Source organism: Macaca thibetana, chromosome 10 (genome assembly GCF_024542745.1).
Source record: "Macaca thibetana thibetana isolate TM-01 chromosome 10, ASM2454274v1, whole genome shotgun sequence".
NCBI lineage: Eukaryota > Metazoa > Chordata > Mammalia > Primates > Cercopithecidae > Macaca > Macaca thibetana.
In genome coordinates, this window is record NC_065587.1 from 27,480,749 (window position 1) to 27,506,396 (window position 25,648).

At 46.5% G+C, this 25,648-nt stretch overlaps 1 protein-coding gene across 9 annotated transcripts in view; it reads left to right on the forward strand.

Annotated features, from left to right (window-relative positions):
* The window catches only part of CABIN1 (calcineurin binding protein 1), a 163,667-nt gene that overhangs the window by 46,982 nt on the left and 91,037 nt on the right, over nucleotides 1-25,648 (forward strand). For 8 of the 9 annotated variants that reach the window (XM_050745881.1, XM_050745883.1, XM_050745890.1 and 5 more), the window contains exons 16-23: nucleotides 686-880; nucleotides 5,097-5,339; nucleotides 6,649-6,805; nucleotides 10,602-10,717; nucleotides 18,198-18,359; nucleotides 19,554-19,760; nucleotides 19,981-20,126; nucleotides 22,721-22,982. In XM_050745881.1, the coding sequence (XP_050601838.1) occupies nucleotides 686-880; nucleotides 5,097-5,339; nucleotides 6,649-6,805; nucleotides 10,602-10,717; nucleotides 18,198-18,359; nucleotides 19,554-19,760; nucleotides 19,981-20,126; nucleotides 22,721-22,982 (1,488 nt within the window). The remainder of the gene's footprint in view (nucleotides 1-685; nucleotides 881-5,096; nucleotides 5,340-6,648; nucleotides 6,806-10,601; nucleotides 10,718-18,197; nucleotides 18,360-19,553; nucleotides 19,761-19,980; nucleotides 20,127-22,720; nucleotides 22,983-25,648) is intronic. The other variant, XM_050745888.1, reaches the window with a different exon arrangement.

The following is a 25,648-nucleotide window of genomic DNA, read 5'->3' on the forward strand; positions in this document are numbered from 1 at the left end:
TCCTGGCTATGTGTGGCAGCCATCCCAGTGGTAACTGGAAGGAAATACCAGCTGGAGGAGACCAGTATTGGGCTGGCCATGGGGTTGGGTCAGCAGTGTGTGGCCTATATGCCAGGTTCCACCCAGGTGCCACTTTATTCATTGTGCAGTTTCAGACCCTGCTGCAGTTCTGTATCTGTGAAATGTCCACACTGGCTGAAAGTGGCCTTCAGACTCTCCTAGAGTTGTTTCAGGGACAAGTTCAGGTACAGGGCTGTCTACATGCCAGGGCTTCATCAGGTCCTGCGTGTAGCGTATGACAACCTCTGGTCCAGGCTTGCTGAGTCTCTGACAGCCTGATGTTCCGTGGTTCTGCAAGACTGGTTCACTGACCTGTGACCACAAGGCTGTCCAGCTGTCTTGGCGGATGCTTTCCTGGAACTCCTTTGCTTCTGGGTAGTTTTTGGTTTTTGATGTGCTTGTTTTTTAAAGAATTGGATGCCTTGCCATTAATAGAAATACTTTTAACACACACATTTAGTGTAAACACTGATGTATGAAGGAGGAGTCTAATTTTTGGGGGGCGGGAACATAGTCTAATTTTTGTTCTCCTCATCCAATTCTGATAAAAACAAACACTGGCCAGATTCGGTGGGGCAGGGGCTGAGGGGTTTACCCTCATACAACATTGCCGGGCCTTTTTCAGATTGATAAGAACCTGAAGTCGCTGGAGCGGTGCCAGTCCCTGGAGGAGATTCAGCGACTGTACGAAGCTGGTGACTACAAGGCTGTTGTGCATCTGCTCCGCCCCACTTTGTGCACCAGTGGGTTTGACCGGGCCAAACACCTGGAGTTTATGACTTCCATTCCTGAGAGGCCAGCCCAGCTGCTTCTACTGCAGGTGTGTGCTGCCAGTGTCCCTCACACCCACTTGCACCTTCTCTCCTTGCTTGTTTGTGTTTATTCTCTGGAGGCTCTGTGGTAGGCTCACTTCCTGGCGCTGCAGGTTTACAGACATGAGCCACTGGGCCCAGCTTCATTCTGACTTAAACCACCACCTGGTGGAATGTAGATATGCTCAATGCTGTCTGTAAAATTGCTTCCCTTTGCCCCTGACTCTCAGGGGGGTCTCTGCATATCTTTGTCTTAACTGGGCCAACCTCTCTGATGCCTGCCACTCAGGGAGCTGTAGGGCTCTGAGGGGCCCAGGGTGCCCCTGGAGATAGGGTGGGTGTGGTTAGGGTCAAGGGCAACTTCTGAGAAGCATAGCATATGTGTTCTTAAGAACACATAGCTAGAAGAGAGTGGATATCAACACCACTAAGCCCCCAGGAAGATGTTAGTCAGAAGATACGGTCAAGACTAGCGGAAAGTTAGAACCAAGGAGTGCAGGTTCTAGGGTTCTGTGTGGCTCAGGGTGATCCCCATACTTGACTCAGAACTTCTGCATGGCAGAGGAGGAAGGAAGAATGGTCAGGTCATCATCTGTCCATCTACTTGTTTATTCATCCATCTCGTTTTGTATTGTTTTTTAAGGTAAATATAAAAGTGGCTAAAATATCTGTACAGTGTGAAGAATCCAGATAAAATAAAGACCCATGTAGCTGAAGAAAAATAACACTAGCCTTATGTTTGAAGCCTCATGTGCCCTCCTGAATCCTTCTGTGCTTCTTTTCCTCAGGAGGTAAACTCTTACCAAGAGCCTGCCAGGGAGCTGGCAGCTGCTGGGTGCTGGGCAGTTATTCAACCTCTCTGAGCTCAGTTCCTCATTTCTAGGATGGGGATGACCAGTGTCCTTAGCTCAGAGTCCTGTTGTAGGGATTACACAAGTTAATGTGTGTTGGCACCATGCCTGTCACTAGCAGGTGCTGTGGAGGTACTGCTGTCATCGTTGCCACCATCCTCAGGAGGGTTGAGTTGGCACCGAGATAAACATGGGAGATAATAGTCAAAATATGCTTAGTGGCATTGAGTCCTGGTCCCTTATGCTTCATCCTACTAATCACATTGTGTTTTTTATCTTATTGGGTACTTCCCTTTCAATTTGGAAAGAGTTCAGTCTTCTCTCAGGTTTTTTGCACAGATTCCACAAAGCATTTTAATCATTAACATTCTTGAACTGGGAAATAGTTAAGAGGTGCAACTGTGGGAACAAATGGAAGCACCTCAGTCCTGGGGAAAGGGGAAGAAACAGTTGGTTTGGGGAAGCAGAAGGGAGAAGAAGGTGGAGGGAAGGAGGCTCCAGCTCCTGGCAGAGGAGGTCAGTCGGGCCCAAGCCAAGATCAGGGGATGAGATGTGTGTGACCTCAGTTACCTGGCAGGCTGCAAGATGGCCCAGCATGGCTATGTGTGGGAGGGACAGCCAGTGTACCAAGAAGGGTGCTGGGATGGAGAAAGCGGGGAGAGGCCAGTGGACTCTGCCTCCATAGGATGCCCTCAGTGCTCAGATGTGGTCTTGCTCTTACTGTCTTCTAGAACAGCTGGATGTGGCAGGATACCCCATTGATGGGGCAGGAGCTGCTGCTTGGGCAGGCACTGAACTGTGATAAGGGCTGTGCTTGAGGTCTGGGCCGAGTGCTGTGGAAACGCCTGCTTTTTGTGAATTAAGGACTTCAGATTATTGCTCAGTTTCATATTGAGAGTGTTTTCTTATTGATTTGGAGTGCTTTTTGTATATTAAAGATAGTAATCTTTTTCTCGACAGATCTTGCAAATATTTTTTTCCCAATTGTTTGCTTTTAAATTGCCGAGAAGTTTTGAATTTTTATGCTGTCAAATCTTTTGATGTTTTCATACATGTGTGATTTTGTTCATTGCTTATTGTGGTTTTTGTTCCTATGCTTAGACAGTCTTTCCAAGAGTGGAGAAATATTCATCTACTTCTTTATTTATTTATTTTTTGAGACAGGAGTCTGGCTCTGTCGCCCAGGCTGGAGTGCAGTGGTGCGATCTCAGCTCACTGCAAGCTCCGCCTCCCGGGTTCACGCCATTCTCCTGCCTCAGCCTCCTGAGTGGTTAGGACTACAGGCGCCCACCACCAAGTCCAGCTAATTTTTTGTATTTTTAGTAGTGATGGGGTTTCATTGTGTTAGCCAGGATGGTCTGGATCTCCTGACCTCGTGATCCGCCCGCCTCGGCCTCCCAAAGTGCTGGAATTACAGGCGTGAGCCACCGTGCCTGGCCTTTATCCACTTATTCTACACACATAGCTTGAGCTTTTATGGGGTGCCTGGCACTGGGCCAAGAGGAAGGCTGCTCCATGTTCTGGAGGGGAGGCTGACAAGAGACTCATCAACAGAGAGATAAAAAGAGTATTTGCTTTTGTTTTATTCCTGCAGAGTTAATGTTTTATGTTTTGCATTTAACTTGCTTCATTTAGCTTTTTTCAAGCGGGACAGTGAACTTGCAGTCTTCTCCCGTAGGTGTATAGTGGCGCTTTCTCCCAGTGGGCAAGCTGCCTATTATGTTCTTCAGTCTAATTAGATAGTTTGTGTCTTGTTGAGTTGACTCTTAGTCCTTAATATTTTTGGTTGCTATATTGAGCAGAATCTTCTTGTTGTTCATTATCTTTTCCATGTATTCCTACGTTGCTGGCTCATAGGAACCCTATTGATTTTTCGTGTTTGAGTCTGGGTGCTTCACTGAGTTCCCATTATCGCTTGTTTTCTGTCTGGCTTGTTTGATTGTGTTTGGGTAGATGATTGTGTTGCCCCCAGTCGATGGTAATTTGGTCCCCTCATTCGTTGGTGTTTATTCTACTTTTTTGCTCTTTCTGGCCTTGAGCTCTGGAGATTATGTCATATTTTAGAGCACCATTAGCAGGTCCTTGTCTTGTCCCTGACTTTCACAATGACTCTGGTTGCATTTAATAGTCTTTATCATGCTGGAAAATAATCCTCTGGCTCTCACACGTTGGGTGTTTTGACCAGGAGGCATCAGCTCAGGCTTTGGACCCCCATATCAGCACCCTGTAGGCACCCTCGAACCCCAGTGGCCTCCTGGTAAAGGGTGCTGGCTTTCTCTAATGAAACACGGGCCCCATTTTCCTGGCAATTAGGATTTATAAATTGGGGGAGGTGTTGATCTGTGTTCAGATACTACACCACATTCCAAAGGCAGTTTCAGGTATTTCTGACCCCACACCTGTTGGTCTAACCTCAGAGAGTGGCAGCTGCATGTGTCAAGGTTGGGAGGAGCCACTGCCAGTCCTGGGCTGTGGCGAGGTTAGAGCCCAATGGGGCACCGGGCAACAGGTGCTTCCTGCAGGTGTAACAAGCGGCCCACCAGATCTGTGAATTCACAGACAGACTGTGTTTCCCCATGCACCAGCACAGTGATGAAAGAGAGATCCCAGGCATTTAAATAGGTTGTATTCTAGGTCAAAAAAAAAAAAAGGAGCTTTGCAAAAAGCAATGGCTTCCTTCCAAAGAGAAGCTTTTAAAATAGAAGTAACAGTTCAGTGTGGTGTTCTCAGAACTCTTCCATGTGCCAGGCACTGTGCTGAGTGTAATATGCACATCAGCTCATTTAAGGCCCACAGTGCCGCTGAGTGGATGATGTGGTGGCTGAGGCTCATATAGCTTACACATTGGCCCCATCAGGGCACCTGGGGAGGAGGGACCTGATAGAATGATGACTTTAGCGTTGCCTGGCTAGTTGCCTCTGTTGTGGCCTTGGCTCAGGCCCTCCTCCACTGAGATAGTCCCTCCCTGGCAGTCTGCCCCTTCCTTGCTGAACCCCCTCCAGAGCCCTGGCACTGGATGGGCACAGTGGCTCTGGGGAGAGCTGACAGGTGTTGGGGTCCCTGTCTCACCTTGGCTGGCTCTGCAGCCTCATTCCCAGCGTCCCTACTTTATAAATGGGGAAGGTGAGGTACAGAGGTGAAGCCTTTCTGAAAGCTCCGTGACTGGTGACATTCTCTGCTGCCATTGCCCACAGGCCATCAGACTGCCCTTCCAGGCACCTCTGGGCTGCATGGGGCCTATGCTGTGCTGGGGCTCGTACTTCCCTTTCTTTTGCCGCCCCTCATCTGTTTTCCTTCAGTTGTCCCTGCTCAGGCCTTGGGCCCAGATGTGCTGAGCTCACCGTGCACTTCATCTAGCTTCTTGCTGTACTAGGACTCCTTGCTCCGGCTGAAGGACTATCGGCAGTGTTTTGAGTGTTCCGATGTGGCTCTGAATGAGGCCGTCCAGCAGATGGTGAACTTAAGTGAGGCTGCAGCCAAGGACGAGTGGGTGGCCACAGTGACCCAACTGCTGATGGGTATCGAGCAGGCCCTCTCTGCCGACAGCAGTGGCAGCATCCTGAAGGAATCATCCTCCACCACTGGCCTCGTGCGGCTCACCAACAACCTCATCCAGGTAACCCCTGGCTCCTTCTCACCCTGCCCTGCCCCGGTAGGTATGTCTCTCTGACATCCCTCTTCTTCAGTAGTTAAGCTTTCATTGCTAATTAGGCACCTAAAGGGGACATGATGGCTTCTTTGGCTGGAACTTTCGGGATCTGAGGAGGAGTTTGTGTGCAGACTGCAGACCTTCCTGGGGCTGGTTGGATCTGGAGATTAGAGTCTATGTAGCACTTGGTGCCACAGGGTTCTTCCAGACCATCCACCCCAGAGGGGAAGAAATAACCTCACACGGAGGCACTGGTCTGCCTGCAGCGAGTCAGAGGCAGAATGGGAGCCAGAGCGTAGGCCGTGATGGCTCCAGCATCCCATGCCATCCTGGCACTTCCAGCTAAGGAGTGGTCACAGCACCCTGCATTGTCCAGGAAGGCTTTAAGGCAGAGAATCTTCCTGTGAAGCACTCTGGGCTGTCTCCTCAATTCCCGCTCAGACCTTCAGCAAGTCCTGCCAAATCTATATCCTCACCCCTCCAGCCTTTGTTTCTCCCTCTGTCTTCATATTTCTGCTGTAGTCCAAGCCACTGCTACTCTTGCTTGAGCTGTGGCAGCACACTCGCCGCAGTCTCCTCTGCCCCTTCCAGCTACTGTCCAACCACAAAGGCACCTTTCCAAAACAGATGTGAATGTGCTCCCCCCTCACTTAAAACCCTTCATGTTCCCTCCATGTTGTGTGTCACCTAAGGTACACTGAGCCCCAGGCCTGTCTCTCCCCCTGGTCTTGTGCTCCCTTGGCTGCAGCCCTCCTGGGCTACCCTCTGGGGTCCCTGCCTGCATGCCTGTCCTCTGCCCCCACTCCTTGCCCTCCCTGAGTGTTGGATACACCACAGCCACACACCTGGAAACTTTTAAAAGGCTCTCCCCTGTCTGCCCCACCCCTCCTCTGTAAGCCATTGTGGCTGCATCTGTTCTCATTGCAGCAACCATATTGACGCTTTGCACTTGTATAGCTTGCCCATTGCTCTCTTCTCTCTGGGCTCTCAGCTCCCCCATGCCCTGTTCACAGGACGCAGCACATAGTAGGTACTGAGGGTATCAGTAACTGCATGTGGCATGGAGGGTGGTGTGACTCTATCTTTGGACATTATGGGCCTCTGTCCGATGACATGTTGAGGATCTGCTAGGTTACAGTGCCCACATCAGAACAGTGGGGGTGGGCAGGTAGCATGTACCAGCTCCCCAAGAGGCCTTCTGCCTGCCTCCCTTCAGTCTGCCCTGAGGGCTTACCCTGCTGTGACACTTCTGCTGTCTCCCGCCCCTCACTGTCAGGTCATTGACTGCAGCATGGCCGTGCAGGAGGAGGCTAAGGAGCCCCATGTCTCTTCAGTGCTGCCCTGGATCATTCTACACCGGATCATCTGGCAGGAGGAAGACACCTTCCACTCTCTGTGCCACCAGCAGCAGCTCCAAAACCCAGCGGAGGAAGGTGCACAGGCAGTGGGCGCAGTGGGGATGAGCTCCAATTCCCATGTCCTTGCCCCTGTCCTCTGCCCTAGGGTCCTGGACCTTATCCAGATGTTGTGAGTGGGGCTCCATCCACTCAATCCAAGCATTTTGCTTGCGCCTGGACAGAGGCAGAAGTGTTCTTGGTTCTTCCTTAAGGGAGCTTACTGTGCAGTGGGCACGGGAGTCCTGGGTGTGTGAACACTGCATGTTTGGTGCAGGTGGCAGCATGGAGGGAGTGACAAGAGGTTACTACTTATGAGGAATGCTGACACTGCTCCAGGAGGCCTTGTACCCACTAGCTCCTTTAATCCCCATGACACCCCAAGGGATGGTAAGCCGAGGGCAGCATGGAGCGAGCACAGGTTCCACATCCCAACTGTCACTTCTTAGATGTGTGACCTTGGGCAAGTCATATAACCTCAGCCTCTATTTCCACATACCCATATTGGGAATAGTAGTATCTACCTCAGAAAGTTGTTCTGAGGATGAAATGAAATAATAAAGCCATGAATCACCATGGTGAGTCAATGCCTGGCTCATGGTGGGTGCTGAGTGATGAGAATCCAGGGAAGGCCTGCCCTAGACCCTTAATGGAGATGGCCCTGGATCCATGGTCAGTGCAATGGTAGAAAATGTGCTGGATTGAAGAAACAACAGTATGACAGCTAAATGACACTTAAAGGAAAGATCACCTATAATCTTATGAGATCTTTTTTTTTCTTTTTCCCCATTTTTTGTTTTCTTGCATTTGCTGTCCAGACTTGGCCTAATGCACATCTAGTTTGTGTGCAGTTGTTATAATAGTATGTGTCTATTGATGCTTGTATTCAACTAGCTTAAAATTAAGTTTATTGAAGATTTTACCTCAATAATTTGTGAAACAAGAAAAAGTGGAAAGGAAAGAGTCATCCCTATTCCAACTGCTCAGAGAAAACCAGAGTTAACATATGGTTTTTCTCCTTCCCTTCACATTCTCTCTATAATTTTATTCACTGCTCAGAAGTTCATCAGCTGCTGACGACATGTCAGGGCTCTGTGAATAGGATACCTCTGGCCTTGACAGGTTTGTGGTGGTGGGAGACAGATCAACTATCTAACAGCATCAGGCTGGTGTGGTGGACTGAGAGGAGGGCACCTGATGCTGTCCATGGGTGTGGGTGTGGGTTGAGTTGAGCCCTGATGGAAGAGCAGGGGCAGAGGAAGACACTGGGGAGGCAGAGTGGGGCCAGGGACTGAGCAAGCCTTAAATCAGACAGGAGACCTGGGGCATGGGGATTGGACAGGGGAGGAGGGGCCAGATTGCAAAAGGCTTTTATTCTCTGTTTTGTAAGGCTGTTGCTCCATTTTGCTCCATTGTTTTCATCATGCTGATGAGCGGTGCATGCTCTGTTGAACCGTCCCCGCTGCTGAACCCTTAGTTTGTCCCAGCTACTCAGGAGACTGAGGCGGGAAGATTGTTTGAGTCCAGGAATTGGAGGCTGCAGTGGGCTATAATTGTGCCAACTGTACTCCAGCCTGGGCAACAGTTAGACCCTATCTCTTAAAAAAAATTTCATTCTTACAGGTCATGCCGTGATGAACACCTCATGCATGCCTTTTTGCTTCTACCCAATTTTTTTGGGGGATAAATTTCTAGCAATGTATATCTTTAGCGCTCTTGACAGTTATTACCTCTGGTACCTTATTGTTCTCCAAAAGGATTTTAGTGGTGAAAAAAAAAATTAAAGTTTACAACTATAAATTTTGTTATTTTTCTTAGAAAAGTAACACAAAAAAGACTTCTAGATTGAAATTCTCCTTTCCCTCAAAATTAATTATGCAAACAAAAATTAGTTTTCAGAAAAACTGCCAGCAAGTAAACACGGATAGAGGAATAGTCAAATACCTTAAACTTTGAAAAGTATATCAAAGAAAGACAGAGAGAGAGGAAAGGAAGGAAAGGAAAGAGAAAGGAAAGAAAAAAGAAAGATTCTGGTGGAGTAGCAGTAGGTGTGACTCTGTCTCTGCATGTCCCTCAGCAGGAGAACTGAGGGAAGATAGCAAGTTGACCAAATCCTGGGAAATATTATTAATATTCTCATTTGTGGAGAGTGGCATGAGGGGAATGCTCCTCCATCCCACCCTTGGCCTTGGCAGAGGCAGAAAGAGCCACAGGATCCTGCCATCTTCCAGTGTGCAGACTTAGCTGAGGGAAGGGGCCCTGGGATAAAACACACTATGGTTGGGTGATGAGGGGCCTGGTGAGGATATTATCACCCAGGAAAAATAATAGTAGTTATCACATACTGAATTCTCTGGAAGCAGATACTAAGACAGGGTTTATTAGGAAGGCAGAGGAAGCAGGATTGGACTTTTGAGCTGACAAACAGAATGAAACAAAAAGGAGAGTTGTAGAACTGAGGAAAACACTGCAAACTAAATCTCATCATTATGAAGTCATAAATGCAAACAGCAAGGAGCAGAATGAGTACAACAAATTGAAACAGTTGGTTGCAATTAAGAGCCAAAAGCAACAGGGCATGGTGGCTCACTCCCGTGATTCCCACACTTGAGGAGGTCAAGGCAGAAGGATTACGTGGGGCCAGGAGTTTGAAGCCAACCCAGGCAACGTAATAAGACCCTGTATCCACAAAAAGTAAAATAAAAAAAAAAAAAAGCCAGGTGTGGTGGTGGCACCTATAGACCTAGCTACTTGGGAGGCTGAGAAGGAAGGTTGACTTGAGCCCAGGACTTGGAGCCCACTGAGCTATGACCGTGCCAGTGTACTCCAGCCTGGGCAAAAGTGAGACCTCATTTTAAAAAAAAAGAAGAAAAAGTACAAAATAAATTTCATGAAAGAAAGTTATTACTAGTGACTTCTGACATGTTCTGTCCTGGTCCACTCTAAAAATGCTAGTTATAAGTCGTTAATGGGTTATGGCCCAGAGTTTCAAAAATACTGAGGGACCTTTATAAACAAACAATACCTGTAGTGGTAAACGAATGTGTAACTAGAATTCAGTAGTTCTTTTTCCTCCTATTTTACTCTTTTTCTTCTGTATTATTCAGGTAGACCTAAATCTAAGAACTTTTAAGGCCAAGCGCCATGGCTTATGCCTGTAGTCTCAACACTTTGGGAGGCCGAGGCGGGAAGATCACGTGAGGCCAGGAGTTCGAGACCAGCCTGAGGAACATACTGAGACCCTGTCTCTACAAAAAATCAAAACATTAGCTGGGTGTGGTAGCTTGCGCCTGCAATCCCAGCTACTCAGGAGACTGAGGTGGGAAGATTGTTTGAGTCCAGGAATTGGAGGCTGCAGTGAGCTATAATTGTGCCAACTGTACTCCAGCCTGGGCAACAGTTAGACCCTATCTCTTAAAAAAAAAAAATTTTTTTTTTAAGTTAAGAAATGGCATGTGTAGTATGGGTTCCATTGTTATAAATTACTTTTCTCTCATTCAAAATGCATCAGATATGCACAGAAGGATGCTTCGACTGGAGGTTCACCAGATGTCAGCATTGGTTCTCTCTGGGCTAGTATTTTGATGGATAAAGTGTGCTCCTTTATATTTTCCTATATGGCTTGAATTGTGTTTTGATAAGCATGTATTGCTTTAGTAAAGCCATTCAAGTCACTACTTATTTAAAAAGGCAAAAAAAAAAAAGGAAAAGAAAAATCTATGGTCATGTTGATAAAGACAGCAAAGCCCGAAAAGAAGAGACTGAGCCTCGCAGCCCCTGCAGGCACGCAGGTTCCCACACTAACTCTGTGTCTGTTGGCCTGGGCTTTCCCTAGGGATGTCGGAGACGCCCATGCTCCCATCCTCTCTCATGCTGCTGAACACAGCCCACGAGTATTTGGGCAGGAGGTCCTGGTGCTGCAATTCAGATGGGGCTCTGCTGCGATTCTATGTAAGTGCTTCCCCCTGGGCTGCAGACTGCCAGTGCAGGGCAGGGCTGTGGTGGGAGGTGGAATGGGAAGGGGACAGATTCATGTTGGCACGCCGAGCTTGCTCGGCCTTCCCTCAGTGGGACCACTGTGCATCTTTGACTTAACAGCATTACTTAGTGTAGTTACTGAAGCTTGTCAGAAAGTCTGATAAGACTTTCTTGCCAGAAAGTTCCCTTGTGCACCTGATCCTCAGGAAGCTCTGGAACTCTTGAATAGCAGGTTGATTTAGATCCAGTAGTCCTTATTGAGTTTCTTCCTAGTCAGGCACGGGGCTAGGCCTTGTAGTTGTAATTTCAGGAGTAAATAACCACATGCACCACCACCGCCTTCTATTGAGTCCTGTTTGCTAAGCATGACTCACAATGCCAAGTAGTAGTTGCTCATTCAATAGCTATTATTACATCCATTCAGTTAGTAAATGATTAGTGAGAGCACATACACTTCCTTGCACTTGTCAGTTGTGATTGACTGGAAGTAGTTCCCTGGGTTTACTAGGGATATGCAGCATGAACCCTGTCTCCAATCTCACTGTTGAGTAGGAGGCCAAGCAGCATGCAGACCAGTTACAGAGCGCCTGGTGTTCTTCATATACCAAGACAGGGACGTCAAACCCAGCCTATAATATTTATTCATGAAGTTCTATTGGAATATAACCATGCCCATTCATTTACGTATTAACTGTGGCTGCTTTTGCAGTAGAGTGGCAGAGTCCAGTAGCTGTGATGGAACTGTATGGCCAGCAAAGCCTGAAATACTTAGTATCTGGCCCTTTAAGAAAGAGTTTGCCATCACCTGCTCTACACCTTCTCTTCAGGGAACAATACCTGCTCTTTCACAACTGCACCCTCCCTCCCAGTCCTCACCATCTTCCTGTGCTTTCCACCCAGCACTTATCCTCCAGCATGCTGTGTGATACACTCATTGTGTGTGTTGTATGTCTCTGCTCCACTGAAATTAACTTCAGAGAGAGTAGGGGGTTTTGCTAGTTTTGTTCACTGTTGGATCCAAGTACTTAGTACAGCAACTGGCACATAGTAGGTGCTTAATAAATATGGGTTAAAGTAGAGTATGCATAGGTATAGAGCTCATGTATGTATAGAGCTTGACAGTTTGCAAAACACTTAGGCTGAGGATGTGATTCGTCCAGGAGGCCCATCTGGCCCAGGTCCCTGTTGCTGGTTAGTGTCTGAGGCAATTTCCAGCCCCAGCTCCAGATACCTGAATGTCTCCCCTACCCTGTGAGCTCTGAGGGTCTTTGAGATGCTCACCCTGGGTCAGCTCTACCCTCCAAGACTATTTTTGGAAGAGTTTTTCCAGGATGTCTGTAATGCTGCCAGGACTCAGCCACTCCCTTTTTCTGCCTTCCCTCTGCCAACCAGAGAGTGCAGGGACGGTCTCAGCTTCCATAAGGTCACCTCCACAAGACCATCCTCCTTATGCTGATTGGGAAGAATGAGTTAATACCTTAGGCTAGCTTGGGTGGGAGTGGTGCTAAGAGTGAAGGGGTGGGCTGAAGGGGCAATAAGATGGTCCTATTTCGTTTTTCTTAATCTATATCTTTTCTAGTGGAGCATGAATTCTAGCTGCTGATACCTGCTAGTGAATTTGAGGGAGTAGAAGTGAGTTGAGCACTGTTGTGTTTCATTTTATAGTTCCTGATTTTCCTGCCCAAGGCCCAGCCTTTAGATATCTCCAACCTTTGCAGCAGCTTTCCTGACCACCGTGTGCCTTCTGCCTGCCATACTCTTCCTCAGCTTCTGCATGACTGGTTTGTTGTTTCCTTCCTGCCTTTTCAAAGAGACTTTTCTCTCTTGCCACATGCTGTCATGTCTACTGCTGGGGACCCTCACCATTTGTTTCTGTCATGTGCCCCTCCCCCAGCAGATAGCATCCCTGGGACCAGGGACCTTTTCAATCTTGCTGTTTGAAGCATCCCTGGGGCCTGAGCAATGCCTGACAGACTGCTGCCCAGTTGATATTTCTTGAATGAGTGAATGAACAAACATAAAGACATTCATTCATTTCTCCAGAGATGCTTGCTGAGCACTCGTGATCTGGGTGCCATGGGGGTTATGAAGGTCAAATACTTACTTCATTACTACCTCTTCTCCTTGCCCCAGGCTCATGGTCTGCAGGTAAAAGGATTGCATTGTGAGAGTGATTTGAGGCCAACATCAGGGAGACCTTTTGTGTGGATTGTTTTCTCTTCTTAGATAGAATGGATATGTTCTCCGAGAGAAATCCTCTTGGATCTCTTCTTTTCTTTTTTCATATATTCTACTTGGGTTGATGGATTCTTATCTGTTCATCTTCACACAGCTCAAATGACCCGTGTGCTATAGAGCCTTTATTAACACCTGGATATTCCCTCTTACATTGTGTGCCCACTCTCCTCCGTGTACCACACCCAGATTTTTTTTTTTTTTTTTTTTTTTGAGACAGAGTCTCGCTCTGTCGCCCAGGCTGTAGTGCAGTGGCCGGATCTCAGCTCACCGCAAGCTCCGCCTCCCGAGTTTACGCCATTCTCTTGCCTCAGTCTCACGAGTAGCTGGGACTACAGGAGCCCGCCACCTCACCCGGCTAGTTTTTTGTATTATTATTACTATTTTTTTATTGAGACGGAGTCTCGCTCTGTTGCCCAGGCTGGAGTGCAGTGGCATGATCTCTGCTCACTGCAAGCTCTGCCTTCCGGGTTCACGCCATTCTCCTGCCTCAGCCTCCTGAGTAGCTGGGACTACAGGCGCCTGCCACCACACCCATCTCATTTTTTGTATTTTTTAGTAGAGACGGAGTTTCATCGTGTTAGCCAGGATGGTTTCGATCTCCTGACCTCGTGATCCGCCCATCTCGGTCTCCTGAAGTGCTGGGATTACAGGCTTGAGCCACCGTGCCCAGCCACACACCCAGGTTTTATATGTGTTGACAATCTGCTATATTTGCCACAGATTTGTCTTCTGATAAAAATAAGAGTTAACAAGAAAACGTGCTCTTCATTACCCTATCTCCCTCACTCTCTTGAAGCTGGTGTGTATCTTTTTGTCCATGTTTTTTTATACCTAATTATATATCTGTATGTCAGTAAATAGTATATAGTTACATGAGTTTTAAAATTTTACATTTTAAATATCATATAGTATGTAACCTCTTGCAGCTTGCTTTTATTTATTTTAGTGTACTGAGATACAGTTACATCAATACAAGTACATCTAGTTTATTCATTTTAATTGCTTTATAGGGTTTTATGGTGTGAGTATATCATGCTTTTAAACTTTTTAGTATGGAAAATTCCCAACATTGTTAAAATAGAAAGTATAGTGCACTTGCATATACTGAGCACTGGTTAGTCATTATTATTCATAATCCACGTCCACTCCCCCACCTACCTTCCCAGTCATCCCACATTATTCTGAAGCAAATCCTAGACATTTATATCACTTCATCTGTAAGTATTTGTTATTATATTTTTAAAAAATAAACTTTCCTAATGATGGCATTAAGGTTATTTATGCATTTTGGGAGTTATAAATGATATTATGGTTAACGTCCACCAAGAGGTTGTTTTATGTATACATGTGAGAGTTTCTCTTGTGTAGATTCCTGTAAAAGGAACTACTAGATCACAGATTATGCACATTGCTAACTTTAAAAATTTTATTTTCAGATTATTCTCCAAAATTATTGAACAGTTTTATACTTTTGATAGCAGTGTGGGAATTCCTGCACGGCTGTGTCAGCCCTAGGTACAGTAGACTTAAATGTTGATGCCCATCTGAAAGGCATGAAATGGTATTTCATTGTTCTTTAAATGTTGCTTTTAATAATTTATAATTACTAATGAGATTGAATATCTTTCTGTGCCTGTTTACCCCTTGGGTTTCCTCTTATGTAAATTGCCTGTTCACATAATTTGCCCATCTTTCTAGTGGTTTGTTTTTCTTTTTCCTGTTGATTTGCAGTTTTTTTCTTAAGGTACTCTGAATTCCAGTCTTTCGTCTGATATATAATTTTCACCAGTTTTACATGCACATATTATGTCTGTGTGCTTAGTTCTGTTTCTATTTCTGTGCACCTTTGTGTGGGGTATCTTTTAACTATGTGTATGGTATTTGTTTTACAGAATTTTAAAATTTGAATGTCAAATTTGTTAGTCTTCTCCTTTGAGGTTTGTGATTTTTTGAAGGGTGGGGGTACTTTTACTTCCCTCTCACAAAATTATATAAAGATCTCCTCTACAGTAATCTACTAGTTTGCTCTTGTTTTTCATGTGTCTGTATTCCATCTAAATTTTATTTTTGTTAAAAGATAAGGTAGGAATCCAATTTTACATTCCATATGCATGGCCAGTTGGTTTGTACCATTTTTTGAAGAGTCTGTTCTCTGTGCTGACTTGTAAGTCACCTTCTTTCATGTTGGCTCTGTTCTTTTTATTGGCATAGGAGTCTTGTCTGTTCCTGACAATACTGAATTGTCTCAAAGACAATACTGAATTGTCTTTGAGAGATTTTGATACCTGGTGGGGTTAACCTACTCACGTACCTCTTAGTCTCTTGACTATTCTTGGCCTTTTCCTCTTCTGTAGCATTGTAAGATCAGTCTGTAATGTTTTGTGATATCCAACCCCCTAACACAAACCCGCCATTGGAATTTTGATTGGAATGACATTGACCTCACAAATTAATTTGCAAAAGAACTGTCATTTTTGTATGGTTGAGTCTTTCCAGTCGTAAATGTGGTATTTCTCTCTGTTTATTTAGGTCTTATGCTTTCATGTCCCTTAATTCAGCTTAATAATTTTCTCCATAATACTTTTTTCTTTCACTCTCATTTTTTCAAAGTATAGCTGTAAAATTGTATATATTTTGTTAGATTATTGCTTAGGTTTCAGTTGTTTTTGTTACTGTTATAAATAGATATTTAAATGTCAGTTTTTCTCTTTGATTTTTGTGGGCATGCAGGAGCATTAGTTTTTTAATAATTTTTTCTTATGCATAGTTCCTTTGTTTATTACTTCTGTTAATTTTAGTGGGTGGTAGACTTGAATTTTCTATGTAGATAGTCATATCATCCATGAATAACTATTTTTTCCTTCCTTTTCAATCCTTACAGTTTTTTTTTCTTTTTTTCCCCCTTATACCCTTTGCCAGGGGTCACCAAAGCTTTTTCTGTAAAGGGACAAATAGTAAATCTTTGAGGTTTTGTAGGTTCTAGGGTCTCTGTTGCAACTACTCAGGGCTTCCGTTGCCTCAGAAAAGCAGTCGTAGATATTACGTAAATCAGTGGCTGCAGCTTTCTTCCAACAAAACTTGTGGATGCTAAAATTTGAATTTCATATAATCTTCATGTGTTAAGTTTTTTTCTGTTAACTTTTTTTTCAATCAGTCATTTAAAAATGCAGACATCGTTCTTAACTCCGAGGCCTACAAAACAGATAAGGGCAGGATTTGGCCCATGGGGTGGTTTGCCACCTGTGATCTAGAACTCTGTCTCTCTTTTATAAATTCTAAACTACTCTTTCTTTAGTGATTATAGGTCCATTTAGATTTTCTCTTCTCAAGTCAATTATATTGTTGTAACAGTTTCCACTTAGAGCATAAGGCTGTTCTTGGTTTTTGCTTATGCTTTAAAAAGTTCTGTTGTACCTCTAGTTATGCCCCTTTTTCATTGCTAAAATAGTTTGTGCTTTCTCCCCCCACCTTTTAAAAACCAGTCTTTCATGAGGTTTATATAAATTAGTCTTTTCAAATTACCAACTATTGGTTTATTGACCCATTGTTTCTTTGCTTTCTAGTTCATTACCACTTTAATATTTCTTTTTACTTTCTTTGAATTTACTCTGTATTGTTTCTAACTTACTGAATCGAATGCTTATTTTAGTATTCACTCTTTTTTATCTTTTTTCTATTATTTTTATTATTTTTAAAAATTTAGGGCCAGGCGCAGTGGCTCACGCCTGTAATCCCAGCACTTTGGGAGGCTGAGGCAAGTGGGTCATCTGAGATCAGGAGTTTGAGACCAGCCTGACCAACAAGGTGAAACCCTATCTCTACTAAAAATAAAACAATTAGCTGGGTATGGTGGCAGGCACCTGTAGTCCCAGCTACTTGGGAGGCTGAGACAGGAGAATTGCTTGAACCCGGGAGGCAGAGGTTGCAGTGAGCCGAGATCGTGCCACTGCACTCCAGGCTGGGTGACAGAGTGAGACTCCATCTCAAAAAAAAAAAAAACAAGAAAATTCGTTTTCTTCTCAGAGGTCTTCCTTGATTTTATTCTCTCTTTTTTTTTTTTTTTTTTTTTTTTTGAGACAGGGTCTTGCTCTGTTGCCCATGCTAAGAGTGCAGTGGTGCAATCACAGCTCACCACAGCCTGGACCTCCTGGGCTCAAGCAGTCTTCCTGCTTTAGCCTCACACGTAGCTGGGACTACAGGTGTGCACCCCAACACCTGGCTAATTTTTAAATTTTTTGTAGAGATAGGGTCTCACTTTGTTGCCCAGGCTGGTCTCAGTCTCCTGGGCTCAAGCAATCCTCCCACCTCAGCCTCCCAAAGTGCTGGAATTACAAGCATGAACTGCTGCACCCAGCCAGTATTCACTTTTCTAATACACGTATTGAAGACTATAAGTTTTCCCAAACACATCTTTATCTGCCTCCCATATGTTCTGATATTTGGTGTTTGCTATTTTTATGTAATTGATTTCTAATATTATTGGATTGTGTTCAGTTGAGGATATAGTATGTATTATATCTAGTTTTTGGTCTTTGTTTAGACTTGCTTTTCATCCAGTTTTGGCAAAAATCTCATGGATGCTTGAAAATAATGTGTATTTGCTAATAGTTGGGCATAACAATAGCTGTCAGCTCTCATATTCATAGATGTAACTTGTTTACTATGTTGTTCACATCCTCTCTGATCCTCATTTATGTTTGTCTGAGGGAGATTCTTTTAGCCCTAGTGGGATTTATCATCTCATGTTATAATTATTTTTTATAAACATTTATCTAACTTTATTCTCTCCATTGGAATCTGAACTTCTAAAAAGCAAGGACTATGTCATACTATGTCTATTATAAGAAAGTATTCAGTAATTATTCATTGAAGAAATGAATGACTAAATAAATGAGCGAAGTTCCCAGGAGGCAAATAATATCTTCTTCTGGTGGCTGGTAGAAACTGGCTAGGTATGCTAGGAGAAAGGCAGCTTGGTAAACCCATCAGGAGGCTCCTGCTGGGCCCAGAGGTGGGACCAGAATAGCTCCTATTAGGATAACAAGACTTTTCCGGGAAACAGGTATTTTTGGAATCAAGTCATGCAGGAGCCCAACAGACATAGCCACCTCAGGTTAAAAGAGCTGATAGAGTGGTGGTCTGTCTGGGGCCCTGCTGTAAAAGGGAGGCAGTGGCTACAGGCCCTCACCTCAGGCATCTCTTCTGCCCACCACAGGTACGAGTACTCCAGAAGGAACTGGCTGCATCCACCTCTGAAGACACGCACCCTTACAAGGAGGAGCTGGAGACAGCCTTGGAGCAGTGCTTCTACTGCCTGTACAGCTTCCCCAGCAAGAAGAGCAAGGCCAGGTACCTGGAGGAACACTCAGTCCAGCAGGTGAGGGTGCTGCAGTAGGCCCAAGGAAGAGGGAAGCAGGAGGTGTAAGCTCTCTTGAAGGATGTCATATTTGTCAACAGTCATCTTGGCAGTCCTGCTTGGAGTTGCATCAGAAGGAGGAGAGAAGACAGTCTGATGGAGTCTATCAAAGGACAAGGGTTTTTCTTGCAAAAACTTATTTTCATAAATGTTGACTAACATTCAACTAATGTTGACTAATATGTAGAGCCAGGTATGGTGGTGCATACCTTTAGTTCCAGCTGGTCTAGAGGGTGAGGGTAGGAGGATTGCTTGAGGCCAGAATTTCAAGGCTGGAGTGCACTGTGATTGCACCTGTGAATAGCCCTGGGTGGCAGAGCAAGGCCCCATCTCTAAAAACAAACAGCAAACAAAACTACCCTAAAACCAAAAAATGTAGCATGGCAATTGTCGATAGTTTATTTCCATTTTGGATATGAATAATTCCTTAGAGGTTTTCCATTTTTGTGTTGTTTTGTTTTGTAGAGTGCTATTGAGTATATTATCTAATGGCTCCTCAGTACTGTCAGTTATGTCTGATCTTAGGGATTCCGTCCACTAAAATGTAAGCTCCTTAGGATAGAGCCCCTGCTGTGGACCCCAAACCTAGGGCCACCCTCCCTGGAGTCAGCCCTCCTTCAATAATTTGTCTACCAAGTGGAGAGGGTCTGTCGCTGGCCGAAGGTCCCCCCACATGATGGAACCCACCCTCTGGCTCAGCTACGTGGGCTTATAGAGCGCAGCTTGTAATTTCCAATGTCTGTCTTTCTGCAGACCAGCCTTATGCTTTTCAGACACTTGGATTTGGGGATTATAGTGGGCATGCGGATTTTTTTTTTTTTTTTTTTTTTTGAGACGGAGTCTCACTCTGTTGCCCAGGCTGGAGTGCAGTGGCACGATCTCGGCTCACTGCAACCTCTGCTGCCCAGGTTCAAGAGATTCTCCTGCCTCAACCTCCTGAGTAGCTGGGATTACAGGTGCCTGCCACCGCACCCAGCTGATTTTTGTAGTGCAGATTTTTTTTTTTTTTAAGTATCATGGGGATTTGTTTTAGGCTCTCCAATATGCCATAACCTCATTTACATTGGACAAAATGCGTTTCTGTGGAGGAATGTGTTTTTCCCTTTTCATTTACCCTGATTGTGTTATGAATCTGCCTTCTGTCTTTTTTTCAAGGTGGATCTTATATGGGAGGATGCCCTGTTTATGTTTGAGTATTTTAAGCCCAAGACCCTTCCTGAATTTGACAGCTACAAGACCAGCACTGTGTCTGCTGACTTGGCCAACCTGCTGAAGAGAATTGCCACCATTGTGCCTCGCACGGAGAGGCCAGCACTTAGCCTGGACAAAGTCTCTGCCTACATTGAGGGAACTTCAACTGAGGTGGGCCCACAACCTTGAGGAGGTGGGGGACCGGGCTGGGTTACACTCTTCCCCTCTGCCACTGCTGTATATACTCCTTTGCTTCTTTTTCTGCTCTGTACCAGACGGAGGGGCAGGGGAAGCTGGAGAGTCTGTCCTGTGACTAAACAGTCCTGGGTTTACTGGTCACATCTGAGTCCTTGACTTCACCTCCCCTCATACTTTTCCTCTCACCTGCCAGGTACCCTGCCTCCCGGAGGGGGCTGACCCCTCCCCTCCGGTGGTGAACGAGCTTTACTACCTCCTGGCTGATTATCATTTCAAAAACAAGGAGCAGTCCAAGGCCATCAAGTTCTACATGCATGACATCTGCATCTGCCCCAATAGGTCAGTGACCAGAGTATGAGGTTAGGCTGGCTGCAGGGATGACTGGGGTGACTCCAGCTCAGCAAGCTCTTCAGTGGGCCACTTTGGGTTTCCCGGCCCATTGCAAAGAGACCAGGGAAAAAGGAATGAGAGGGTGGTTTAGCACTTTGCCGTTGTTAGGAAAGGCAGGTTTTCCATGAAAAGAAGAGCAGAGGAGAGGGCCTCTTTTCCAAAGTCCTCTGGGAGGGTTATTGGTAAAGGGTTATTAGAGAAGGTACAAGGTGTCCATCTGGACCCTGGTGTGCAGGGCAAGGAGGCGCAGCCTGGCTCCATCTTGTTGGTTTTGTGCTGCCTACTTTCACAGCCCCAGGATGTGTACTCTTGCTGCTTCCACTGCAGGCTTCTTAACTATGGTTGTCTTCTTGGGGACAAGTAATAGAAAAACTCAAGCCAGAGTTCTCTTTTTTGCTCTGATGCAGTGCACTGTTAGCTGTAGCGATTATCATGATGGTGCATGTAGGAGAGCTCATTGCACATGAAGCTCATGCTCTCTTCCTGTGGAGCCCTGTTTGGCTTTCTCTTAAAACGTAGTGATTGCGGCTGGGTGTGGTGGCTCATGCCTGTAATCCCAGCACTTTGGGAGGCCAAGGTAGGCGGATCATGAGGTCAAGAGATCGAGACCATCCTGGCCAACACGGTGAAACCCCGTCTCTACTAAAAACACAAAAATTAGCTGGGCGTGGTGGCGGGCGCCTGTAGCCCCAGCTACTTGGGAGGCTGAGGCATGAGAATTGCTTGAACCCGGGAGGCGGAGATTGCAGTGAGCCGAGATTGTGCCACTGCACTGCAGCCTGGTGACAGAGCGACACTCATTCTCAAAAAAAAAAAAAAAAATGTAGTGATTGCCTGGAGCCTCCCAAGGAGCCTTCTACATTCGTGAAGTCTGATGCACTTGATTAAGAGGGAATATTTTATCATACCTAGGAGGTAAGCCTTGGGTGAAGGTGAAAAGGAGGCTACCCACTGTGGCTGACCTGTGTCTAAAGGTACACAGTAGCATCTATAGGCACACTTTCTGGAAGGACTCAGAGGCCAGGCTGTGATAGCTGCCCTTGAGCCATGGGTGAGCACAGAACCACCCTAACTCAGGGCAAACCAGAGAATTCCACCTTGTCAGAATCCATCTGGCCGAGGAGAGAAGGGACTGGGTGTGAGTGGAGAAGCCAGTTTGCAAGACTTGTGTAGCTTGTGTGAAAGGTTCTCACAGAACTTCTTTTGCTTAGCCTGTGGTTTCTTCCAGGCAGGGAGCCATGTGGCAGAGCCCTGGCTGTCCTCTCAGGGTGACTGGGAACCAGTGAGAGAGAGCAGCCCTATCTGTGCTCAGTCTGGCTGAGTGCTCACTGCGCCACAGTAAGGGTTTCCTCCTCTGTTCCCCTACTTCCACATCTGAAAAGTGAGGGTGATAAAACCCACCTGTCTTTGCATGGCACCTCTCACCTGACAGCCCTGTATTCAACAGAATGAAGGCTCATGGCAGCTTAGCTGGGCGTCCTTCCAACCTTCATACCTCCCTGTTTAGAGGGTATCAACCCATCAGCCTGGCCCATTAGGCAACCCTGCCACAGAGGCAGGGTCTCCTGTGGGATTGGCCCCAGTGCCAGGAAAGCCCTTGATGGCTTGATCCTGGGCTCCAGGCCTTGGCCACCTTCATTCTGGCCTTAATTGGCAGGTACCAGGCGAGACTTGGTGCTTAATCTGGTCTTCTGTGCTAGCAGTGCATTAAGGACGATTGGCATGTGGGAGGGTGGCATCTGTCCATTTGATTGCTGCCATTTCTGTTCTTTGTACTAGCATTCAGCAAATCCCAGACTATCAAGTGCCCAGAGATCATCTTAGTCTTGGTGTCTCTGTGGCCATTCCTCCTCTCAGACAGGTTTCTGTGTTCTCACTATCAGTTTCTTTCAGGTAGTCTCAGAATCGTAGGGTCTCAGGTGGTCCCTCACTTTTCATTTTACTGCTGAGAACTGAGCTGGAAAGGGCAGGGTCTGCTCAGGGTCGCAGAGACAGAATGGGGTAGAAGCTGGGTTGCTGGGGTCCTGAGGTCTCTGCTGCCCATGCTTCTGGTTGGCAAATGTGCTGATGGCAGGCTCTGCCCGCACAGAAGTAGGTAAGGTCACACCTGGCTGAGGGTCTTCCTGGTGCTTTGGCTGGACCGCTGCTGACTTGTCTTGTAGACTACTCCTTTTTCTCTCCACCAGAGCTGTTCTGTAGGCAACCCCGCAAAGCAGGGGAACAGAGTCCAGGAGCTCATCCATTAGAGTAGCTACTGCATGCCTATGAGGTGCTGAGTGATTAAAATACGTTTTGTCTCATAATGCCCACAGCTCTTGAGGTAGGTCTTCTTAGCCCTGTGTCACAGGTTAGGAATGAAGGCTCAGAGACATGGCTGGTCTAGGTCATGGTCATGGCATTAGTGAGTGTCAGAGTTGGGCTCTGAGCCCTGGTGTGGGAAGATAGTTTCCATGGTGTCCATTTGCCTGTCCACTAGCCTATCATTATCTTCCATGCTTTTCATGTAGTAGTGTTTTTAGCTGGTGCTTTTGTTACCACCACAGGTTTGATTCCTGGGCAGGCATGGCTCTGGCCCGGGCCAGCCGCATTCAGGACAAGCTGAACTCCAATGAGCTGAAGAGTGATGGGCCCATTTGGAAGCATGCTACGCCTGTCTTGAACTGCTTCCGTCGGGCCCTGGAGATTGACAGCTCCAACTTGTCCCTATGGATTGAGTATGGCACCATGTCCTATGCCTTGCACTCGTTCGCCTCACGCCAGCTGAAGCAGTGGAAAGGCGAGCTGCCCCCTGAGGTCGTGCAGCAGGTGAGGAGTGGGTGCTGCAGATGGGCCTGCCATTCTTTTGTCCAGACAGAGTGCCCTCAGGTCAACGAAGCTCTGTCTCATTCGTACTTTATTCTTGTCCACACTTCCATGCTAGGAGCTCACTGATGAATCTCCTCATGAAGCTCAAGCCATACCATGGTCAGTGACAACTTGGTCCCTGGTCTTTGGACACCCAGTCTAGTGTAGACAAATTTAGGGACAGGCTATTAGACCCAGCTGGTCAGCCATTGGTTACAGTGTAGTTGAGAGATAAAGAGGGGAGAAGTGTTGGCCACCAGAGGTAGCTATTTCTTCCCTGTTCCCTCAAAGGAGCTTGTTGGGTCCTTATAAAATTCTTGAGCTTAGGTTGGGATTTTGGAAGTCTCTCTTGGTAGGGGATTACCCTAGTGCAGGATGCCGAGTCTGGCCCTTAGGTCTCTGTTCAGTAGGGTACCCTTGGCTCCTTGAGATGGAAGTAAAGGAGCCATACTGACATGTTTAGGCTAGTGCAGCGGGAGCAGTAGTGCAGTAGCACTGCATCCTGGAAGAGGATAGGGGAAAGAAGTGTCAGCACCGCCTCCTCTTCAACGTTGCCGTCTTAAAAAAAATTACTCTTGGCCAGGTGCAGTGGCTCACGCCTGTATTCCCAGCACTTTCGGAGGCCGAGGCGGGCAGATCACAAGGTCAGGAGATAGAGACGATCCTGGCTAACATGGTGAAACCCCGTCTCTACTCAAAAAATAGAAAAAATTAGCCGGGCATGATGGCGGGTGCCTGTAGTCCCAGCTACTCGGGAGGCTGAGGCAGGAGAATGGCGTGAACCTGGGAGGCAGAGATTACAGTGAGCTGAGATCATGCCGCTGCACTCCAGCCTGGGAGACAGAGTGAAACTCTGTCTCAAAAAAAAAAAAAATTTACTCTTAAATCTTACAAGGGACACAGGCTTCTTTAAATCAGTTACAATATTAAGGGCAAAGCTTATATCCCTCTGGCTGCCCCTACTATCTCAAAAACAGTTAGACTTGTTTCTTTCCAGACTGTAAAAAAGGTACTTTTTATACATAAATATGTATTCCTAGAAAAAAACACCAATCTAAATGCTATCACACTGTATATGGTACTCAGCTTCCTTTTTCACTCAGCACCACGCTGTTCTAGCCATGATAATTCCTGTGCATCTAGTACATTCCTTTTAAGTGCTGTAACCCTATTTTATTGTAACTGTCTTGCACAAAAGTCCCTTGTGGGATTCCGTTTGTGTTGCGGTGGCCCCAGAGTTGGGCAGGCTGGGGACTGAAGCTGCTGCCCTGGGATGCAGAGCCTGACTCCCCAAGGGGCCTTCCCTGTAACAGCAGGAGCAGCATTATCCTCTGCTGGGACTCAGTGGGCTGAGCTGATCATGGTCCTTGGATTTTCTCCTTCATCTCCCGCCAATGATGGCAAATGAGATTTGGCAGAGTGGGAGTTTTCCGGGAAATAAATAGGGTGAGAAGTCAGCGTTCCCTTTCTGCCAATGGCACTTGTTTGTGGAGCTTTGTTTGTAGTGGTCTCCCCAGGAAGGGAGCAGGGAAGTCAGGGAGTGGGTAAGGAGACTGACCTCAAGTTTCCACACACTTTTTCCCCTTGCTTTGTTCTTTCCTCTGCTTAGGCTCATAGCCTTTGGGACTGAACTCAGTGTTGATCTTATGGAAGCCATTGGCCCAGGAAGCTCAGATCCTGAAACTGGGTTCCCAAGCCATCTTGCTGGCGTGTTAGGGTGGCAGGAGAGACATGGAAATCCACCCGCAATGCAGATGTCCCGACAGGGAGGGAGGGAAGGTAGGGGGAAGTGTTTCATAGTTGCCGAGGGTGAAAACTGCCTTGCAGAGCTATCTTGTGCCTCCTGGGTTCTTTCCACCTCTGGAGAGACAGCTTTCAACCCTGAAATGTGTCACGGGAACACAGTCCCCTGATTGCTACTTTTCCATCTGGATTTATTGTGTCTGCAGGATGGGCTGCAGGACACATGTTGGCAGCTGTTTGAGCTGCTGTGTGCTTCAGCTTTTGCTTAGAAACTCCTCAGAGGTGGTGGTGTAGGAGAACAAATACTTTCCCCATGATGTCAGTTCTCAGGCAAGGGGAAAGGCTTTGGAGCCAGAGCTTTCTAGCTGTGTGACCTAGAAGCAGTAACCTGACATTCCTGTTGTGGTTCCTTCTCTAAGGCAGTATTGTGAGAGTTCATTGGGAACACCTGCCATCAGCCATTTCCTGAGCACCCCATATGCGAGGTGAGTGAGGTGCCTATTCTGCTCTGAGGATGGCAAGGTAGTGAGATGGTGTCTAGTAGAGCTTCTGAAACACAGCAGGCCCTCAGTGACTGTCCCTCCTGTTCCTGTCTGAGGCCCTCCACACCACAAGGACAGGGACATTGGCAGTGTGCCCTGTATGGGGAAGGGGTGGGGGCTTCGACTCTTCCCAAGGGTCTGCATGGTACCAGATGCCAGCCCAGATGGGGCTCTTCACAGCTACCCTTTCTTTCTTGGCAGATAGCTGTTACAGGTGCCAGTGGCAGAACAGGGTGGGCAGGGGGGCTAGTGAGTTGGTCCAGGTCACACAGCTACAAAGCAATTCAAGTAGAAGGATATCCTTTTAGCCATCGCCTTTTCCTTCAACACATTTGCCACAGA